The 20,610-nt window shown below is 41.2% G+C and overlaps 1 protein-coding gene across 1 annotated transcript; it reads left to right on the top strand.

The window, feature by feature from the left end:
* Nucleotides 1-29: 29 nt before the first annotated feature.
* On the top strand, nt 30-20,584 carry nudt12 (nudix (nucleoside diphosphate linked moiety X)-type motif 12). The gene is made up of 7 exons (XM_014174893.2): nt 30-239; nt 17,650-17,873; nt 18,470-19,038; nt 19,151-19,318; nt 19,471-19,584; nt 19,676-19,875; nt 20,043-20,584. The coding sequence occupies exons 2-7, from the start codon at nt 17,668-17,670 to the stop codon at nt 20,151-20,153; spliced, it is 1,368 nt and encodes a 455-aa protein (XP_014030368.1). The 5' UTR covers nt 30-239; nt 17,650-17,667; the 3' UTR covers nt 20,154-20,584.
* The last annotated feature ends 26 nt before the right edge of the window (nt 20,585-20,610 follow it).

The raw sequence follows: 20,610 nt of genomic DNA, 5'->3' as shown, positions 1-20,610 counted from the left end.
GTCTGAAATGTATTTCGTTTCTGATGAATTTGTATCAATGAAGCATAACATTGAGTAGGCATACGCATCAAAAGCCTTGGAAAATAAGCGCACAAAGGCTTAGACTTTGGGCCAGTTGGATAGTGTTTGAGTGTAATAAGCATGTCTTGCCAGCGTCGCTGTTGCATTTGCTCCTGAATCGTTTATTCAACCATTTGGGCCAGTCTCAGGAGGACTACAGACCGCAGGCACGTACCAAGGTTAGTGGTTGAAAGTGCCTTATTCCGTTGGTTTTATCGAATGACACTCGATATAGGCTACATGTCGGGTGAAAGCTATGATTGTTTTGCGTGACAAGTTGCATTTGTTTATATATATTTCCTCTCGTATCGCCTATAGCTTAAACATGGAGTTGTGACATAACCGGAGTCCTGTAGCCAAAATAATAACATTTGTCAAAGGCATTATTATAGTTGTCGGACAGGCAGCAATACATTTTAATAATCTTTAAGTATCCATGTGTTTAAAAGCTTGCAACATATCTTTTGAAGGGGCTATGGCTACCAAATATAAACAAAGTTACATCATGTGAAAGGGCATTATTAAATTTGATTGACGTCGGATGGACCAATGAGAATGTGGAAAAACACCTACTGTAGTTGTTAGTCTGCACTTCGTTGTTTTATAGCCGAATTCTACACTTGCTACTCGGTCACTGTTGTGGGGTCATAGTCCTATTCACTACGAGAGTTTGCGTTTACACAACGTCGAGTTGTACAGCAGACTGTTCTTACTTTTCACAGAATTACACGCGGTGGCTAGCGGAACCATTGCGGAAAATCTAGCTACAATTCGACAATAAATATACTTTCTACTGAGCAATACATTACATGATGTAATACAAACATGAATTGTGTTATCAGATAGTTATTTTGCCCTCGTAGAACTTAGATTACAGCGGCTAGAGTTCCATGTATGGAGGTTGAGTACTGCTGTTTTCCCGTTCTACTTGATAATTAATGCACCCACCTGGTGTCCCAGCTCTACTAGTCCACGATGGGAGAATGGCATCATTTTTTTTCATATACTAACTGGCCACTAGACTACAGAAACTATAGCAATGGAATAGCAATAACTGACGTTAGCAATGGGAATATGGTATGAGACAGAGGGGGAAAAAAGAACAAGTCATTGGCTGCTTAGATTTCATTTTTACAAGTTTTTCCTTTAAAAACAACAAAGAACTTTCTCTCTCCTAATATAAAGTCAAACACTCTCCACCCCATTATCTGTTTTCTCTTCACCACTCCTCTCCTACCTTCCCCTAAATGTTTTCTCTTCTGAAAAGTAAAAAATTGTGCCTGCAGATGGATATGTTAGACCTATCCCTTATGAACTTGTGGAGATGTTTGGATAGGCTTAGGTAGTATGATAATGGCTGAAACAACCCTAACCCTTGTTTGATTGGTTAGTCTGTAGCAGTGGCGGTTCTAGACCATTTCAACTGGGGGGGCCAAGCTGGGGCCAGTTACGTTAGACGTTATTGTTGCCATATCGTTTTCTTCACTGCATTGTAGGCATTAGCAGGCAAAAGACCATGTTCATAATCATTCAACAATTTATTTGCATTTCTATTATAATTTTCATTTGCATTACATATTCAGTATCAGGTCACATCAACTGTATTCTCCGTTTGTGGTTTTTTGCAAAAAGATCAGCAAATTCATCTAGACTCAAGGCCTTTGCCCTCCTTGACTCAATACTTAATATACCTAAATTGCTTAATCTGTCATCTGACATTGTGGACCTGAGATACGTTTTCACCAGCTTTAGTGCAGAAAAACTCTGTTCACAAGAAGCAGTACTAACAGGGATTGAAACAGCTATCTTGCACAGTTTAAAGAGCTCAAAGAAAACTTCTTTATAAGGCTCAATGAATAATACCAGCTCTACTACACTGGAGAGTCTCTGCATGCCACTCTATTTTCCTTTGTAAAATTCTTCTGAACTGATGTAGTTCATGCCCCAAGTCCTCAATATTTGGTTCATACCATTCTAGCAAATGGAAACATGGACCTCTCATTGAGAAACACATCACTTGTAGGGTTTAGAGTTTGGATGCCATTCATTATGTCACAGTTTTTGCTAGGGAACCTTCTGTTAAGCTCATTGAGCATATGATCTAAAACAGGGTAGAAAAGGGTTGTACGAAAACGGCCTTTTTCTTGTTCTGAATCTGACCCACTGTAATGAGTACACAGTCTCCATTAAATTGAGAGCTTAGCTTTTTTGGTCATTTTGCAGTGCGGTGTATTGCAGTATCACATTGCTCAGCTGTGTTCAACACTTCATTCCATAGGTCATCAAAAAATGACTCATCCCTGTAGTCATTCAAAGTTTGAACTAAGGCTTCACCTAAATCAACAGCCTTTGACAGGTCAAGTGATGAAGACTGTAGCATATCTGATAGAAATGTTGCTTCTCCAAACACTTTATGGAATTGTAACAAGGTACACAATGAATTGTAAATCTATCTGTGCAAGCAGACCTCGTGCCTCAACAGATCTGTCACCATTGTGTTCTTGGACTATGTCTTGCAGGACTCGCTTAATGGCAGGTAATCTATCCATAATAGTATGTAGAGCCATATATCGACATGCCCAGCGAGTGTCACTTAGTCTCTGAAGCTCTCTAGGTGCACCTGGGTACATCTCTTTTTGTATGCTAAGCCATTTCTGATGCACATATGACCCAGATGTGAAGATGTATTTCTAGTAAGGAGAAGAACTGTCCTACCTCAGGGACAGCTTTGACTGTATCCACTAAAACTAAGTTTAGACATTGTGCACTGCAGTGGATGTAAAAGGCATGCTTTGCTTGTTCTTTAATGCGTGCCTGGACGCCTGAATGCTTGCCACTCATAACGGAAGCACCGTCACATGCTTGGCCTACTAGGTTGTTTTTGTATTCAAGACCATGACTTTCTAATATGTGTATGATTTTGTCAGTAAGCCCTGCTGCATCTAGTCGATCAGCCGATTCAAAGTGGAGAAAGCTCTCATGGACAGCTCCTCTGAAATAGTACCCGAGTACTAGAGATATCTGCTCCTTTTTTTACATCTTTTGTTTCGTCTGCCATTATGCTAAAGACCTCACTGTCTTTCACTTCTTCTATAATTTTTGTTCGAACCATGTCTGCCAAACAACTCAGAACCTCATTCTGAATCCCTTTGCTTGTATATTTTGCATTATGAATGGAAGTCAACCTTTTTTTCACAGTTGTGTCATGCTTAGCTATTGTTTCTAGGATTGCCATGAAGTTCCCTTTATTATCTGACTCTGCAGACTCATCGTGTCCTCTTTGTGCAATGTTTTGTGTGGCTGTAAGTAGTAGTACTTCTATTGTTTTAATATAGTCCTGATTTTCTTGAACCTGTTTGTTGTGTTCCTTGTTTAGGGCATTTACCAGTGGTGCATTACTTTTTACAGCTTTCTGATAGTCTCTCCATGTAATCATTGCTTGTTTGTGCTGCTCAGACCTTGCATGAATTGCAAATCCCCCCTCTTTGTAAGTTGCCTTCTTCCAGTTGTTAAAACCCAATTGTGAATCAAATACAGTCTCAGACTTTGGGAGGGCTAAAATGCCTGCAGGCGTAACAAAACACAGAGTCAGATTTTTTTGAATATTCAAGCCAGGGGTGGATATGGTACCAGGCCGCCTTGAAGTTCCTCCTCCGGTCCCCCATCAGAGTTCTCGGGTATATGTTCATCATTGGCTGCACCGGTGGTTCCTCCCGGGATTTGCTGATATCTGCCAAAGAAAAAATATATAATTAAAAGTATCTATTTGGGTAATTTTAGATATACCATTGCCGTTAGGCATCTTCTGAAATCCATCTGATATCTATATCACAAGCCCAATAGCATGTTAAATAAGAATTCATTTCAATCACAAACCGACTCATTTCTATACACCATATAAACTGACTAATTGCACTGCTTTACAAGTAACCACAGATTTATTCAACATCACAAACCTGATGGTCCACTGCTTGTGGACGCACAAGGCTCCTCTTTTGGTGTCTCACTCTCAGCCTCTACCTCTACCTCAGCCTCTCCATCTGTCTCACTTTCCTGCTCTACTATGCCTTCACTCTGTCTCTCCAATGGACAAGTCTTCCTGCCTTTTCTCTGCAGGCTCTCTGCTCTCTCTTGCTCTCTCTACACCTGAACCATCTGGCTCTGTCTCACTGTCTGCCTTGTCTTTTCTTTGGAAGAAGGACATGATGTCCTTCTTTCTCTTAATTTTGGTGAAAACTAAAGAGCAAAAGCAATGGGGACCACGCTTATTAATTCATTTACTTAAAATAACTGACTTGCTAGGTAACTACCCTTTATGTCTAACCGTTTTACGTTACAATGCGTTTACGGAGTGTGGTTTAAGTAAAAACACTCTGCACCATGAGTTTGTTGATCATATACTTTAACCTTTTTCATACTGCCACAAAGTAAAACGGCCAGGTTAAGATAAGCTGATCTAACGTTACACTTCTGTAATGCATTTAATACAAATACAACATATTAACAATTTTACTAATCTCTATATTTCCTTCTTTGTGCTTGAACTATAATATTAGTGCGGAATTTCTTACAACTTCTGAATAGAAAAAAACTTGCATGTGGTACTATACTTTTGTGTTCCGCCTAAAGCCGTCCCTCTAGAAAATGTGTGGGTTAAATTAGTGTTCCGCGTTGCCACTGTCTAATAACGGATGTAAAAAAGAACGATAGCAAAAATCAGTTATGTAAAAATTATTTCATACTCCACATATAGGGGGGCCACAAGGGGGTCCAAAATTGTTGTCACAGGGGCACTGCCCCCCCCCCCCCCAGAACCGCTAGTGGTCTGTAGTCCTAGATGTGCTTTATCAGCTGTATTTAGATGTGTGGGTGGGTGTGTTAACTCCCACTGATGTTTCTTTTTTCTTTTTTTAACATTTCTATGCTTTTTTTCCTGTTCTGTATGGGACAGACCACACCACAAATATAACAGAATTTTGACAAAGAGTTTTCTTTGTCAGAGGCCATATTGTAGAATGGAAATGTTTAATGTACCATAGATAATCATAGAAAACTATCTTTATTTTTATAGTATTCTGGAATGATTTCATTGTCTACAGTATGGTCTGGTTTCTCGGACTCAGATTACACCTTGTTCTTGACAAAAAATCATGCTCAATATAAAATTGTTTATTTGTCCTGGACTAGGCTTAAGACAGAAGAGGGTGAGATGGAATATACAGTATTTAGCTTAGGTACAAGCATGCTAGGGGGTGTGGAGAGGGGCTAGGGGTAGGCATGCCCAAGGGTTCTCAGCCCCAGTCCAGGATCAGTAGCACGTCCAGGTAGGCTTGGGCCAGGCACATCCAGGAGTCATTAGATGTAGAAAGGGACAAAAGAAGGGGGTTAGTGGGAACATGCTTAGGTACATCAGATAAGACACAGTACACCAGCTGAGGCAAGCTGATCAAGGCCCCTAGAAAAATATAAACTATTGCAGCATAAACACCGGAGACTGGGACAGGGGGACCGAGAGACAATGTGGCCCCTTCCAACGCCACCCTTGCTTGCAACAAGCCAGGGACTCATCCCCCGTAATAGTCAGTGGTATGGAATCCCAGTTGAGAGTGGGGAACTGACCAAGCAGAGACAGCAAGGATAGTTCATCAGTCCAGTACCTTGGGACCTGATGCCTCTCTGCTTGTCTCTCAGCATTAAGGAATTAGTGAACTAGCGCCCTGTCCAGGGGTATAGGCTACTTGTACATCAAGCTGCCTTACATGACAGAAACAGGAGATAGGCTTCCGCCCACCACATATGGGCCGTTCATGCTCAGACAAGGATTATTTTTCCAAGGCTTAGGTACGTAACATTACAAGACTGAAACATCCAATTCTCTCACATAAGAGGTCTGTAGAAATACCTGTATTCATCTGTTTTCTTAGATATTGGGGAAACAAGGAATCCTGCATCTTGTGGTTCTCTTCTGTTGTCCCTTTCTAACACATACCCTTCTCAACCTTTCACCTTCTCTCATCTCTCCCTTCCTGACAGACATCCCCTCCTCCCAATATCAGTCAATCATAATCAACTTCATTGTGATCGGGAGTCCCTTAGGGCGGCGCACAATTGGCCCAGCGTCTTCCGGGTTTGTCCGGGGTTGGCCATCCTTGTAAAATAAGAATTTGTTCTTAACTGACTTGCCTAGTTAAATAAAATAAAAATTGTTGTAAACCTTAGCTAACATACCATTTGTGTTTTCCTCTTCTTATCACCCGCATGTTTATCCTTGCCCTGGCAGCCAGCCTGGTGGCAGGCGTAGGTTCTCCTACCGACCACCTTGAAGGGGTTCCATCATAGGGAACATATTTGAGTTCCCAATGCAAGTTTTCACGATGCGAGATCTGAGAAGTTAAACAAATGACACAAGTTAGAATAGCAGTTAATCTTTATAGCTAGCTTGATGTATAATCTAAATCAATAACACACGTCTGTCTACTTAGCTAGCTAACGTTAGTCAATGGAGTTAGCTAGCTAGCTTACTAACGACCTGGATCAGGGGTGCCCAACTAGTCAATCACGATCTACTGGTCGATCGCGGAGTGCTTGCCAGTTGATCGTGAGATGATTAAGCATCTACTAAAATTCAGCCACACAAATCAATGCCTATAATCTCTTTCTGTTTTCATTTCGACAATCCTCCATTCACAGCAATGTCTGAAAAGTCATGTGATTTACATAAAATATGACCAGTCCCTGCCCACATATTGACGCATGCCGAGTTAGGGCGGTCAAATTCTGCCCACCAACTCCAAGTCGAGGTAACGGTGGTGCCAGGCAGGTAGCTAGCTAGCTAACTTTGTAGCCAGATTCATTCTTAAATTGTTCTTAAGTTGTGTGGTCGACAGCAGCAATAATGAGTGAAGGGAAGGATACAACAAACCAGAAAACGTATCATTTCCACAAGGAATGGGAGGAGGATCATTTTTTCGTCATGTCAAACTCAAAATGTGTGTCTCATCTGCCATAATAGCATCGCTATCCCAAAGAAAGGTAACATAGAACAACATTTTAAAACCCTACACACAAAACCCAGGTAAGACATTTTCCAGCGAAGACTGAATTACGAAGAAGAAAGGTACAAGAATTAAAAAAATCTATTGGCATCGCAGGAGTTCATTTCACAGGGCCTGTGACCAAAGGGAAGACGGCACCCATAGTATCTTATCGTGTGAGTCGCGTTCTTGCTAAGCATAAAAAGTTGTTCAAAGATGGGGAGATGGTCAAGGAAGCATTTATTAAGGCTGCAGACTTGCTGTTTGGGGATTTTAAGAATAAGACTGAAATTGTGGCTGCCATCAATGACATTCAGTTGTCCAGAAATACGGTGACAAGAAGATGTGAGGGAATAGCGGAGTACCTCGAGGAGCATGCCCAGGCATTGTAGGGAGGTCATACAGGCACGTTGTCAGCACATTCAACTATGTAAAGAAAAAAGTATTTAATAAGATTATTTAATTCATTCAGATCTAGGATGTGTTATTTTAGTGTTCCCTTTATTTTTTTGAGCAGTATATTTGTAATAATGACAATTACAACAATACTGAATGAACATTGAACACTTATTTTAATATAATGCATAAATAAAATCTATTTAGTCTCAAATAAATAATCAAACATATTCCATTTTGTTTAAATAATACAAAAACACAGTATTGTAGCATGAGAACATATGAAAAGCTGGTGGTTCCTTTTAACATGAGTCTTCAATATTCCCAGTTAAGAAGTTTTAGGTTGTAGTTATTATAGGAATTATTACGTGTCGAATATTTCTCTATACCATTTGTATTTCATATACCTTTGACAATTGAATGTTCATATAGACACTTTAGGCTGGCAATATTAATCTTGGGAGTTCATAGACTTCAAGTCATAAACAGCACTGTCCTTCAAGCATTGCTAAGAGCTGCTGGCAAACTGAGTAAAGTGCTGTTTGAATGAATGCTTACGAGCCTGCTGCTGCCTACCACTGCTCAGACAAACTGCTCTATCAAATATCAAATCATACACTTAATTATAATATAATAAACACACAGAAATACGAGCCTTTGGTCATTAATATGGTCAAATCCGGAAACTATAATTTAAAAAACAAAACGTTTATTCTTTCAGTGAAATACTGAACCGTTCCGTATTTTATCGAACGGGTGGCAACCCTAAGTCTAAATGTTGCTGTTACATTACACAACATTCAATGTAATGTCATAATTGTGTAGAATTCTGGCAAATTAATTCCAGTCTTTGTTAGAAAGAAATGGTCCTCACACAGTTCGCAATGAGCCAGGTGGCCCAAACTGCTGCAAATACCCTGACTCTGCTTGCACTGAACGCAAGAGAAGTTACTCAATTTCCCTAGTTAATATTGCCTGCTAACAGGAATTTATTTTAACTAAATATGCAGGTTTTAAAATATATACTTCTGTGTATTGATTTTTCCCCTCATCAATCTACACACAATACCCCATAATGAGAAAGCAAAAAAATGAAATATCACATTTACATAAGTATTCAGACCCTTTACTCACTACTTTGTTGAAGCACCTTTGGCAGTGATTACAGCCTCGAGTCTTCTTGGGTATGACGCTACAAGCTTGGCACACCTGTATTTGGGGAGTTTCTCCCATTTTTCTCTGCAGATCCTCTCAAGCTCTGTCAGGTTGGATGGGGAGTGTCACTGCACAGCTATTTTCAGGTCTCTCCAGAGATGTTAGGTCAGTTTCAAGTCCGGGCTCTGGCTGTGCCACTCAAGGACGTTCAGAGACTTGTCCCGAAGCCACTCTTGTTTTGTCTTGGCTGTGTGCTTAGGGTAGTTGTCCTGTTGGAAGGTGAACCTTCACCCCAGTCTGAGGTCCTGAGTGCTCTGGAGCAGGTTTTCATTAAGGATCTCGCTGTACTTTGCGCTGTTCATCTTTCCCTTGACCCTGACTAGTCTCCCAGTCCCTGCCGCTGAAAAACATCCCCACAGCATGATGCTGCCACCACCATATTTCACTATGCATGGTGCCAGGTTTCCTCCAGACGTGACGCTTGGCATTCAGAGAATCTTGTTTCTTATAGTCTTGAGAGTCCTTTAGGTGCCTTTTGGCAAACTCCAAGCGGGCTGTCATGTGCCTTTTACTGAGGAGTGGCTTCCGTCTGGCCACTCTACCACAAGGGCCTGATTGGTGGAGTGCTGCAGAGATGGTTGTCCTTCTGGATGGTTCTCCCATTTCCAAAGAGGAACTCTGGAGCTCTGTCAGAGTGACCATCGGGTTCTTGGTCACCTCCCTGACCAAGGCCCTTCTCCCCCGCTTGCTCAGTTTGGCCGGGCAGCCAGCTCTAGGATGTCTTGGTGGTTCCAAACTTCATTCATTTAAGAATGATGTAGGCCACTGTGTTCTTGGGGAACTTCGATGCTGTTGAAATGTTTTGGTTCCCTTCCCCAGATCTGTGCCTCAACACAATCCTGTCTCTGAGTTCTACGGACAATTCCTTCAAACTCATGGCTTGGTTTTTGCTTTAACATGCACTGTCAACTGTGGGACCTTATTTAGACAGCTGTGTCTTTCCAAATCATGTCCAATCAATTACATTTTCCACAGGTGGGCACCAATCAAGTTGTAGAAACATCAAGGATGATCAATGGAAACAGAATGCACCTGAGCTCAATTTCGAGTCTCATAGCAAAGGGTCTGAATACTTATGTAAATAAGGTATTTCTGTTATTTGTCAGCACCCCATGTGGGGTCCCTGAGAAAATCTGTACTAATCTTATCAAACAAGTTAGGAAGAAGAAGAAAAAAATGTTTCAATATGAGCATCTCGACATGGTCCATCTTCCCTTTAGGCCCACATTAACATGCAATCAAAAGGCAAACAATACAGTTCTATAAATGTAAAGAGTTGATGATTTATTGCAATTTATAGTGACTGAACAGTCATTGATGCTACTTCATGTCAGTGTGAAACATTTCTCATATTTCCCCCCCTTGGGGGAACGTGTGCGAAAGTTACTTGGGTGGGGGGGCTGGTCCAAATTAGGGGAGGGTTGTCTAGCTTTTTATTTTGCTTTGAGGAAGGTTGTGTTATTTTTTGGGGGGGGGGCACAGGGGAGGGGAGGGATTTTTTTTCGGTGGTTTACATTACAATCCCATTTTGCTAGTTTTTACTATATAATATCTTCTATGTAGCCAAATACCTTCATCTGCTTGCATGCGCCTCCCCTATCAAGATGTTTTGGTACATCCCTTATGCACTATGCTTTTCTGTGCGCTTACTATGCAATCAACTCTAGCCTGCCCTCTATCCATAGTGACAATAGTAGTAGGTGGATCGTTTGTCCAGATCTGCAATAGGTTAATTAGCAATCAGACCACACATAAAATTATTCTAATCTGCACCGATTTTCAATATAAATCCATAAGAACATAGAGGATTAGCTGATAGGCAGCGGAGAGGGCAGGTGCGTCATTGAGCAGCTCAAACTGCTCCCCTATTGATCTTGTTTAGGCCATACAAATTTAATACGGATATTAATACGTTGTTCCTGTACCCAATACGCATATATAATAGTAAAATAAAAAAATGGTGATTCATTGAATTCATATGATTCTTTGTGATGAATTGAATGATGTGCTTCATCATTGTAGTAGTTGAGGTTCGGTTAAATAGCGGTGAATCAAATCATGAGAATCAAAGTTATCATTTGTGAATCGCAAACAGTGACAGGATTTTTTTTTGCTGTCGTCTTCCTTTCAAATTGTATACATTTTGTACATAATTAAGTTGATGGTAGTAGTCAGCCTGAAGTAAATACTTCTAAAGACAATCGGCTCTATAAAATCTGTGATGCACGCTGAAACATTTTCAACCTTTTTCCCCCAAAACCTTCCCAATTAAATGTTGACTTCAAAGTAGGCCTACCTGGCAAAATAATATCATGATGATTTGTATCAATCAGGCGCACATTTGTTTTGCATACTCTTCCATCACATGTGCAGTACAGATACCTGACAGAAACACCTGACACCAATAAAGTGGATTAGGGGGTATTCTGACTGGGACTCAAACCCTGGTCCCTGTGAATGTCATTCCAAAACCATTATACTGTTACAATCTTTGCTATATGAGCCATGATGAGGGCAGCAGGTAGCCTAGCGGTTAAGAGCGTTTGGATAGTAACCAAAAGGTTGCTGGTTTGAATCCCTGAGCGAGCTAGGTGAAAAATCTGTTCATGTGCCGTTGAGCAAGGCACTTAACCCAAATTGCTCCTATAGGCAGAAACTCAAACAGGAAGTAACTGTGCTAAGGACTATTCACCGCTGGGCTGACCAATCGGAATCCACGCATCAAGATTGTTTTTATCATGCGGACTGGGATATGTTCTGGGTAGACTCCGAGAATAATATTGACGAATACACTGAAACGGTGACTGAGTTTATCAGGAAGTGTATAGGAGATGTTGCACCCACTGTGACTATTAAAACCAACCCTAAACAGAAACCGTGGATAGATGCCAGCATTCGCGCAAAAACTGAAAGCGCGAACCATCGCATTTAACCATGGCAAGGTGAATGGGAATATGGCAGAAAACAAACAGAGTAGTCATTCCCTCCGCAAGGCAATCAAACAGGCAAAACGTCAGTATAGAGACAAAGTGGAGTCGCAATTCAAAGGCTCAGACACGAAACGTATGTGGCAGGGTCTACAGACAATCATGGACTACAAAAGGAAAACCAGCCACGTCGCGAACACTGACTCTTGCTTCCAGACAATTACACGTTCTTTGCCTGCTTTGAGGATAACACAGTGCCATCGACGCGGCCCTCTCCCAAGGACTGGGGCTCTTCTTCTCTGTGGCCGGCGTGAGTAAGACATTTAAACGTGTTAATTAACCCTCAAAAGGCTGCCGGTCCAGCCAGCATCCCTAGCCGCGTCCTCAGAGTATGTGCAGACCAGCTGGCTGGTGTGTTTACGGACATATTCAATCTCTCCCTATCCCAGTCTGCTGTCCCCACATGCTTCAAGATGGCCATTGTTGTTCCTGTACCCACGAATGCAAAGGTAACTGAACTAAATGACCCGTAGCACTCGCTTCTGTTATCATGAAGTCCTTTGAGAGACTAGTCAAGGATCATATCATCTCCACCTTACCTGTCACCCTAGACCCTCTTCAATTTCAATACCGCCCCAATAGGTCCACAGACGATGCAATCGCCATCACACTGCACACTGCCCTATCCCATCTGGACAAGAGGAATACCTATGTAAGAATGCTGTTCATTGACTATAGCTCAGCATTCAACATCATAGTACCCTCCAAGCTCATCATTAAGCTGGAGGCCCTGGGTCTGAACCCTGCCCTGTGCAATTGGGTCCTGGACTTCCTCCAGGTGGTGAAGGTAGGAAACAACACCTCCACTTCACTGATCCTCAACACTGGGGCCCCACAAGGGTGCGTGCTCAGCCCCCTCCTGTACTCACTGTTCACCCATGACTGCGTGGCCAAGCATGCCTCCAACTCAATCATCAAGTTTTCATAGGACACAACAGTAATAGGCTTGATTACCAACAACAACGAGACAGCCTACAGTGCGGAAGTGAGGGCTCTGGGAGGGTGGTGCCAGGAAAATAACCTCTCATTCAACGTCAACAAAACAAAGGAGATGATCGTGGACTTCAGGAAATAGCAGAGGGAGCACCCCCCTAACCTCATTGACGGGACAGCAGTGGAGAAGGTGGAAAGTTCCTTGGCGTACACATCACTGACAAACTGAAATGGTCCACCCACACAGACAGTGTGGTGAAGAAGGCGCAACAGCACCTCTTCAACCTCAGGAGGCTGAAAAATTTGGCTTGACACCTAAAGCCCTCAACTTTTACAGATGCAGAATTGAGAGCATCATGTCGGGCTGTATCACTGCCTGGTACGGCAACTGCATCGCCCACAACCGCAGGGCTCTTCAGAGGGTTGTGCTGTCTGCACAACACATCACCTGGGGCAAACTTACCCTAACCCCAAAAAGATCATCAAGGACAACAACCACCCGAGCCACTGCCTGTTCACCCCGCTATCATCCAAAAGGAAAGGTCAGTACAGGTGCATCAAAGCTAGCACCGAGAGACTGAAAAACAGCTTCTATCTCAAGGCCATCAGACTGTTAAATAGCCATCACTAGCACAGAGAGGCTGCTGCCTATATACACAGACTTGAAGTCATTGGCCACTTTAATAAATGGATCACTAGTCACTTTAATAATGTTTACATATCTTGCTCTCATCTCATATATATATTATTCTATACTATTCTACTGTATCTTAGTCTATGACGCTTTGACATTGCTCGTCCATATATTTATATATTCTCAATTCCAGTCCTTTACTTAGATTTGTGTGTATTGGGTATATGTTGTGAATTTGTTAGATAATGCTTGTTAGATATTGCTGCACTGTCGGAACTAGAAGCACAAGCATTTCGCTACACCCGCAATAACATCTGCTAAACACGTGTATGTGACCAATAAGATTTGATTTGATTTAAATCACTCTGGGTCAGAGCATATGTACGATACTATTCCTATCAAGTGGGTTAACCCTATTGGCACGAGGCATAGTGTGTTTGCCTTTCACGCCACTGACCTGGTTTTACTTCCTTGTACTGCCGTTTGCTACATTGGTGTCAGAAGTGGGATGGTGGCCATGCCGCCATCTGAACGCACGGCTCGAACGTGCTAGGGGCCTGAGTAGTCGAAGCACAGCTGTTTGCATTTAAGTACAGAGGGGGCAGTGTAGCAAACCTTGCTATATGAGCCATGTTACAATTCCCAGAAAATGGGTTAACCCTATTGGCACGATTTGTAGGCTGTTTGTCTTTCACGCCTGCGACCCGAGTTGTATTACCTGCCCCACCGTTTGCTACAATACCAAAAGGGTAAAATATCATGTTGAGGTCGGTAGGTGTTGTACAATGGTTGTTCAGTATTATTACAAGTTGTACAACTTTTATTTTATTTTTTAATTGCGTTGTTGTTTTTTGCTAGCTAGCCTCACTTTTTAGATAAAAGAAATCTGTTATAAAGTTAATTACATTTGTATGGCCTTAAGGACATTAAAATGATCATACCTACACTAGCCTACAACACCACAATGCAATGAATATTTGCATTATTGTTTTCAAGTGAGTACAATTCTAGTCTAGGCTGTAAACTGCAGTGAAAGTGTGATTTGAATAATGGCACAAAATCCCTGTTATTTGAATGTTTCATTCCATTTGGACAGTTGTGAGTCTACTCTTGGCAGATTAGAAAGTCTAGAAGGGCACAGTGCAGGAGTCTGTATTTTTACTACTGATACTGATGTGCTGTTTGTTGCCGATCATCATTCTCCCAAATCGTCCTATATAGTGCAGCCACATAGGCCTATGCTTCCAGCAGGCCCAGTTATTCATGAAATCTGAACACCATTCTGCCTCCTTCCCGATCCGAGCAGCTATTCCTTGACCTAGAACCTAACGCTTCAATATAGCCTAAATATTTGTTGTTTAACTCTGTGTGGCATAAACACAACCAGTCAAAATGTTTTAATCTGATTAGGCTACTTCAGAAATCTCCTGTAGGCCACCTGCACATGTTCATCCACTCCACTCTAATATAATTATAGTATCCAATCTGCGGACCAGCCATTCGATGAATGGAAAGAGACATCTGTTACACCAAAAAGTTTGACATTCAGAAATTGTCAAGCCAAACCTTCGATACTGAGTAGGGAGTGATGTATTTTCTTTTTGTCGAGATGGGGTATGTCAATTTGATTGTGGTGTTGAAACGCAAACCATGAAGAAGCGCTCAAAGTCGGTAATCGGTATGCAGTTATGCATTGCTTATGGTTATTGTGGTGCATTGGCACAGATACCTGATGGTGGAAAATCGTTGCATATATTTTATATAATTATAAATATAGTATCAAAATGTTGAAAATCCGGCTCTGATCAAAGTGTAATGAGACAGGCAGCGAGAGTGAGGTCGTCGGTGGTGATCGGCGAACCCTCAATCATCTGGCTCGTAGCCCTGTGTGGAATCGACTGTGCCACAAAATGATGCTGAAATGGTCAAGTCAATATCCTCGTTTATAAACACAGGGTTGCTACACTTATTGTTATTTGTGGTGGTAATCATTCATTTTGAGTTAATTCTGAGGGGGGAGCGTTTGCAATTTTTTGACAGTACAAGGGAAGGGTCATGTTAAAATATTTTTAACATTGGAGAGTAGGGTTGGGCGATAAATCAATATCAATAATTATCAATAACGATATAAAAACGTTTAGATTAATTTTTGATAATGTCGATATAGAATAATTAGGTACAGCAGTCCATTTCACCTCTGACGCAGCAGGAACGTGCGGAGAAGTGACAATATGCACGTGGAGGTATACGCCCACTAAAAACCACTTAGCACCTCGAGTGATGGAGTAGCCACTATTAACCACGAAAAATGTGTGATGTAGGCGAAAACAGTGGCAGTGATAGCCATGGAGAAGGAGCAGCTTCCAACAAAGAAATTATTGATAAAAAGGGTTAAACTGTTTCAGTAATTTGGAAGTGGTTTGGCTTCTTGAAGTCCGACAAAGAGCAGAGCAATGTCAGGTGCAAATTGTGCCGTAGACGGGTGGCTACGAAGTCTGGTAATACGACAAACCTTTTTCAACATCTGAAGCAAAATCACTCTTCAGAACATGCAGGAAGTTTGAGTTTGCGCCACTGTATTGATAAACGCCCCTCAAGCACCAGCCAATCTAGGCATGTTTGCCCGATAAGCAGTCAACACTGACAGCGTTTATGCCTTAAAGGCAAACATTGAAAAAACAAAGACATCACTTATGCTATTATGTGTAACCGATGTGAAATGGCTAGTTAGTTAGCGGTGGTGCGCGCTAATAGCGTTTCAATCAGTGACGTCACTCGCTCTGAGACTTGAAGTAGGGTTTCCCCTTGCGTTGCTAGGGCCGCGGCTTTTGTGGCGCGATGGGTAACGATGCTTCGTGGGTGTCAGTTGTTGATGTGTGCAAGGGTCCCTGGTTCGAGCCCAGGTTGGGGCGAAGAGAGGGACGAAACCTACACTGTTACATTGTTAAGGACATGCTACCAATTAGCATAGTCAAAAATGAAGGTTTCAAGAGGCTTATCAATTTAATTGACCCCAGGTACGTGCTCCCTGGCCGCAAACATGGAACAGTTTTCCTTAAAGTATAATTTTATGTGTAGCTCACATAATTAAAAAAAAATAATTAACCTTTATTTAACTAGGCAAGTCAGTTAAGAACAACTTATTTACAATGACGGCCTATCGGGGAACAGTGGGTTAACTGCCTTGTTCAGGGGTGGAACGACAGATTTTTATCTTGTCAGCTCGGGGATTCGATCTAGCAACCTTTAGGTTACTGGCCCAACGCTCTAATGCTCAGGAATTAGGCATTAATATCGTGATAATTATCGTTGTCGAATGAAAAAATATATAGATATCGTGATAATTTATTTGCCATATCGCCCAGCCTATTGGAGAGGGTGGTGCATTTTTTTGTTTGTTTTTGTGGTGCATCTTTGGGTGGTGCATTTTTGGGGTGACAGCTCCAGCCAAGCTTTCCCTTAAGGGTATAACATTACAATAGTATAGCTAATAGGCTATGTGTTTGTAGATCGTCTGAGGTGAATGAATTTACAGCAGCCAATGTGATAATGGAATTTTAAAGTTTAATTAATTGTATAGAAATTCAGCAAATGTGCTTCAACTTTCCAAACCCAAATTACGACCCTGAATATCAGTCAGTTAATATGATCTTCATGAATTATGAAGCCGTTGTGCTTTATGTGCTTATTTTGATTACATAAATGCTTCAAAATACTGAAAAAGTGTCGTCTGTAAAAGAAAAGCGCTCTACAAATGTAATTTATTATTATTGTTAGCTGATGAAGATTATCTCATAGAACAAAACATATAAACTCTCCTAAGCCTGTGTTTCCACAGACCTTATTTTCGGCGTTTATCCAAAAACCCTCCAAAACCCCATTCATTTCCCCCATAGGCTTTGGCCAACGAGCCATAGCGGAGTTAGCCTCCGTTGGTGCTTACAAAAAGACGCCATTACTATTGCTCTTTATGCCGCTTTCACGTGTTAGTCAGAACTAGGACATTTCCAACTTGCTAACTGGTTGAACTCGGTACAACCAGTTAGCAAGTCGGAAATTTGTGAGGTTCCTAGTTCCGACTAGCACGTAAACGCGGCATTAATCCCAGTCAGTAAATTGCTAGACATAGGCAAATTGATGTAGGCCCACTTCTTTCATTCAATCTCAGTCTCAAGTAACCGAATATCACATAAACACATGAGTAAAGATTTGTTTAATTTAAACTTTATTTATCCAGGAAGTCCCATTGAGGTCAGAATACCTATTTTACAAGGGAGACCTGGCCAAGAAGGCAGCTCAATAAAAACACATGCGGTATATTAAACACATGGCAGTGCATACACAGCATAGCAAAACATAAAATAAACTATGTTCTATCATATTCATACAGGTATACTATCACACTCAAATGGCAAATATTCAGATGAGTCCCAAAGAGGAGCTGTTGGAGCGATTCCTGGATTATGCTTCCAGGGGAGACCTGGCAAAACTCTCTGGGATGATCTCTCATTCCAGCTTTTTGGTCAATGAAAGTGGGGAGAATGGCTGGACTGCGTTGATGCTAGCTGCAAGGAATGGACACACTGATATTGTAGACAACCTACTTTCAAATGGGTAAATATCAAAACATACCGAACAAAAATGACATGGATACATGAGATTATTACAACTGTTTTATATTGTCTAAATATTACTTTCTAAGTAAGTAAGTAAGTGAGAACTATTACTCCATTGTGTATGTTTTTGTTGTCACAGGAGATTGTAGGTCTATTAGGATAAAATCATATTTCAAACAAGTAATGATGCTCTCATGGAATGTCATTCTTGAACACTACAGATATATCATAGAAATCAAGTTGGCATGGGATGCATTTGTTTGTTTATGTTTTTATGTTGGCCCACTTTAAGTATTCACATCTTAGAGAGTGTGCCTTTAAATGTCTAAACATATGGTTAAAATAACAGCAGGGGTGTATTCATTAGTGCACACCGTAGAAAAATGTTTCCCAATGGAAAAAGTTCTGTAATGAAAACAAGAGTTTCTATTATACGAATTCAGGTATGTCCCTCCCCATTTTGTCCTGTTTGCTTCCGTTTGGTTCCTAGTGAATACACCCTAGGTTAATTACCTGATAACAGATGATTAACCGTGTAAACATGAAGATAACACCCTAATTAGATGTACTGATCACACTTCTCTTTCCCTCAAGGTGTGATAAGTTTTTAGTCAATAAATCTGCTCAAACTGCTTATGACATTGCCAAATTCTGGGGACACCGACATATTGGCAGGTTATTGGCAAAGACTGAGAACAAATGTCAACGGATTCTACCCAACGACAGAACGGAAGAGCATGAAAACTACTTCAACAGAGAAGTTTTCAACAGAATGAGTGAAAAGAGGCCTGACAGCAAGTGGCTAGAAGCAAAACAGTCTTCTCCAGACACAGTGTTCATCTTGTTCTTTAACTTGAACCCTCTTGTGTCTGCTTCCGAGGAGAGCAACACAGCCCATCCAGGTATAAAACTGTGTAGACTTGATGCAAGCTCGGTTAATAAAGAACTACTTCAAAAATCTGGAACAACAGTCATCTTCCTCGGGGTAGAGAAGCAGAGAAGCTCCTCATCCTCTCCTCCAAAAGAAGGGAATGAACCCACTGCTTGGTTTGCTCTCAATACTGATGACAATCCCATGGATCATCTCCAACTCACCAATCCAAATAGCTTCTTCCTCAAACCACCCATGCCAGGTCTTCTGAAACTTAGTGAGGCTGAGGCTGGTGAGTATTTCTCTGGGAGTTTCTTCATCAAAATATTATTGAAACAGCATACAAAATGTGGACTTACAAACCCCCTCCCCCCTAAAAAATGTATGATCCCTTTTCCCCTCAGGAATCATTGCTCAAGCCAGCTCTGTCCTCGCTTGGCACAACCGATACAGCTTCTGCCCAACATGTGGGAGTAACACTAATGTGGAGGAAGGAGGCTATAAGAGGACCTGCTTCAACAAAGACTGCAGAAGCCGACAAGGCATCCACAACACTTGTTACCCACGAGTTGGTAAAGAGCCTCCTGTTTTTGTATTTATTAATTGAAAATGAACTACTGCATGTTTTTTCTTTTAATCATTATTATAATGTTCTAACCTCAATATCAGGTCAACATGATCTGACTTATGTAATGTAATGTTATGTGTTGTGGTATCCATACAGATCCTGTGGTGATCATGTTGGTCATTCACCCAGATGGCAACCAATGCTTATTGGGCAGAAAGAAGACTTTTCCTGCTGGGATGTTTTCATGTCTTGCTGGATTCATTGAACCAGGTAGTTGATCTCAACACACTAAACGAAACACTTAACATTTACTCTGATTTTGGAGTGTGCAGATAGATGCCAGTGACATCTCTCTATGCAGGTGAGGCCATTGAGGATGCAGTAAGGAGAGAGACGGAGGAGGAGAGTGGGGTCAAAGTGGGTCCTGTTCAGTATGTGTCCTGTCAGCCCTGGCCAATGCCCTCCTCACTAATGATTGGTTGCCTGGCTGTTGCCATGTCAACAGACATCAAAGTCGATGAAAAGGAAATTGAAGAGGCTCGTTGGTTTACACGGCAACAGGTAAATGCTAGTTTTCCTAATCTGTGATTTACATGTTATAACATAGGCCTAGATAGAAACAAAGCATCACCTGAATGTAATAAGAGGCGATTGAAGTCATGTAAACTATGTCAGTGAACTTGTATTATTACAATGTATTAACTCAGTGCTATGTCTGTGTAATGCAGGTTATAGATGTCATTGTCAAGGGAACAAAACCAGCCTTTACCATGCCACCAAGACAGGCCATTGCACACCAGTTGGTGAAACATTGGATTGGTATGAGCTCAAATCTTTAAACCTAATGAAGGGCACTTCTCCAGGATGGATTACACCACTAAATGTAATTTATAATGAAATACAATAGATACATCTATTAATTAATTATCAAAACATTCTCATGTCTGATTTTCCATCCAATCAAAGTAGTGTTTACTATATCACATTTAAGACATTTTAATGGTTGTGTAAAATTGGCATAAAGTGGTCAAAGTAGATTTGATTTTATCTCCACTATTCCACTGTGCCTTAGATATGAACACGACTAATCTATAATTTTATATGGAATACTTTTCATCATTGCAGTATTTTAATTGGATAAAAGTATGTCAAGAAAAAGTAGGCATTTTAAAGGGATAATTGACCCCCAGAAAAAAATGAAACTCCAGTCAATTTTGTGAAAGCCTATGTTCTATCAGTGAGTACAATAAAAATCTTCCCCGTGATTTAACTTCTAAGTGGTCCGACTGTGAAATT

The sequence above is a fragment of the Salmo salar genome, chromosome ssa26, assembly GCF_905237065.1.
Source record: "Salmo salar chromosome ssa26, Ssal_v3.1, whole genome shotgun sequence".
NCBI lineage: Eukaryota > Metazoa > Chordata > Actinopteri > Salmoniformes > Salmonidae > Salmo > Salmo salar.
Note: the sequence above shows the minus strand (reverse complement) of the source record. Positions and strands in the feature narration are given on the sequence as shown.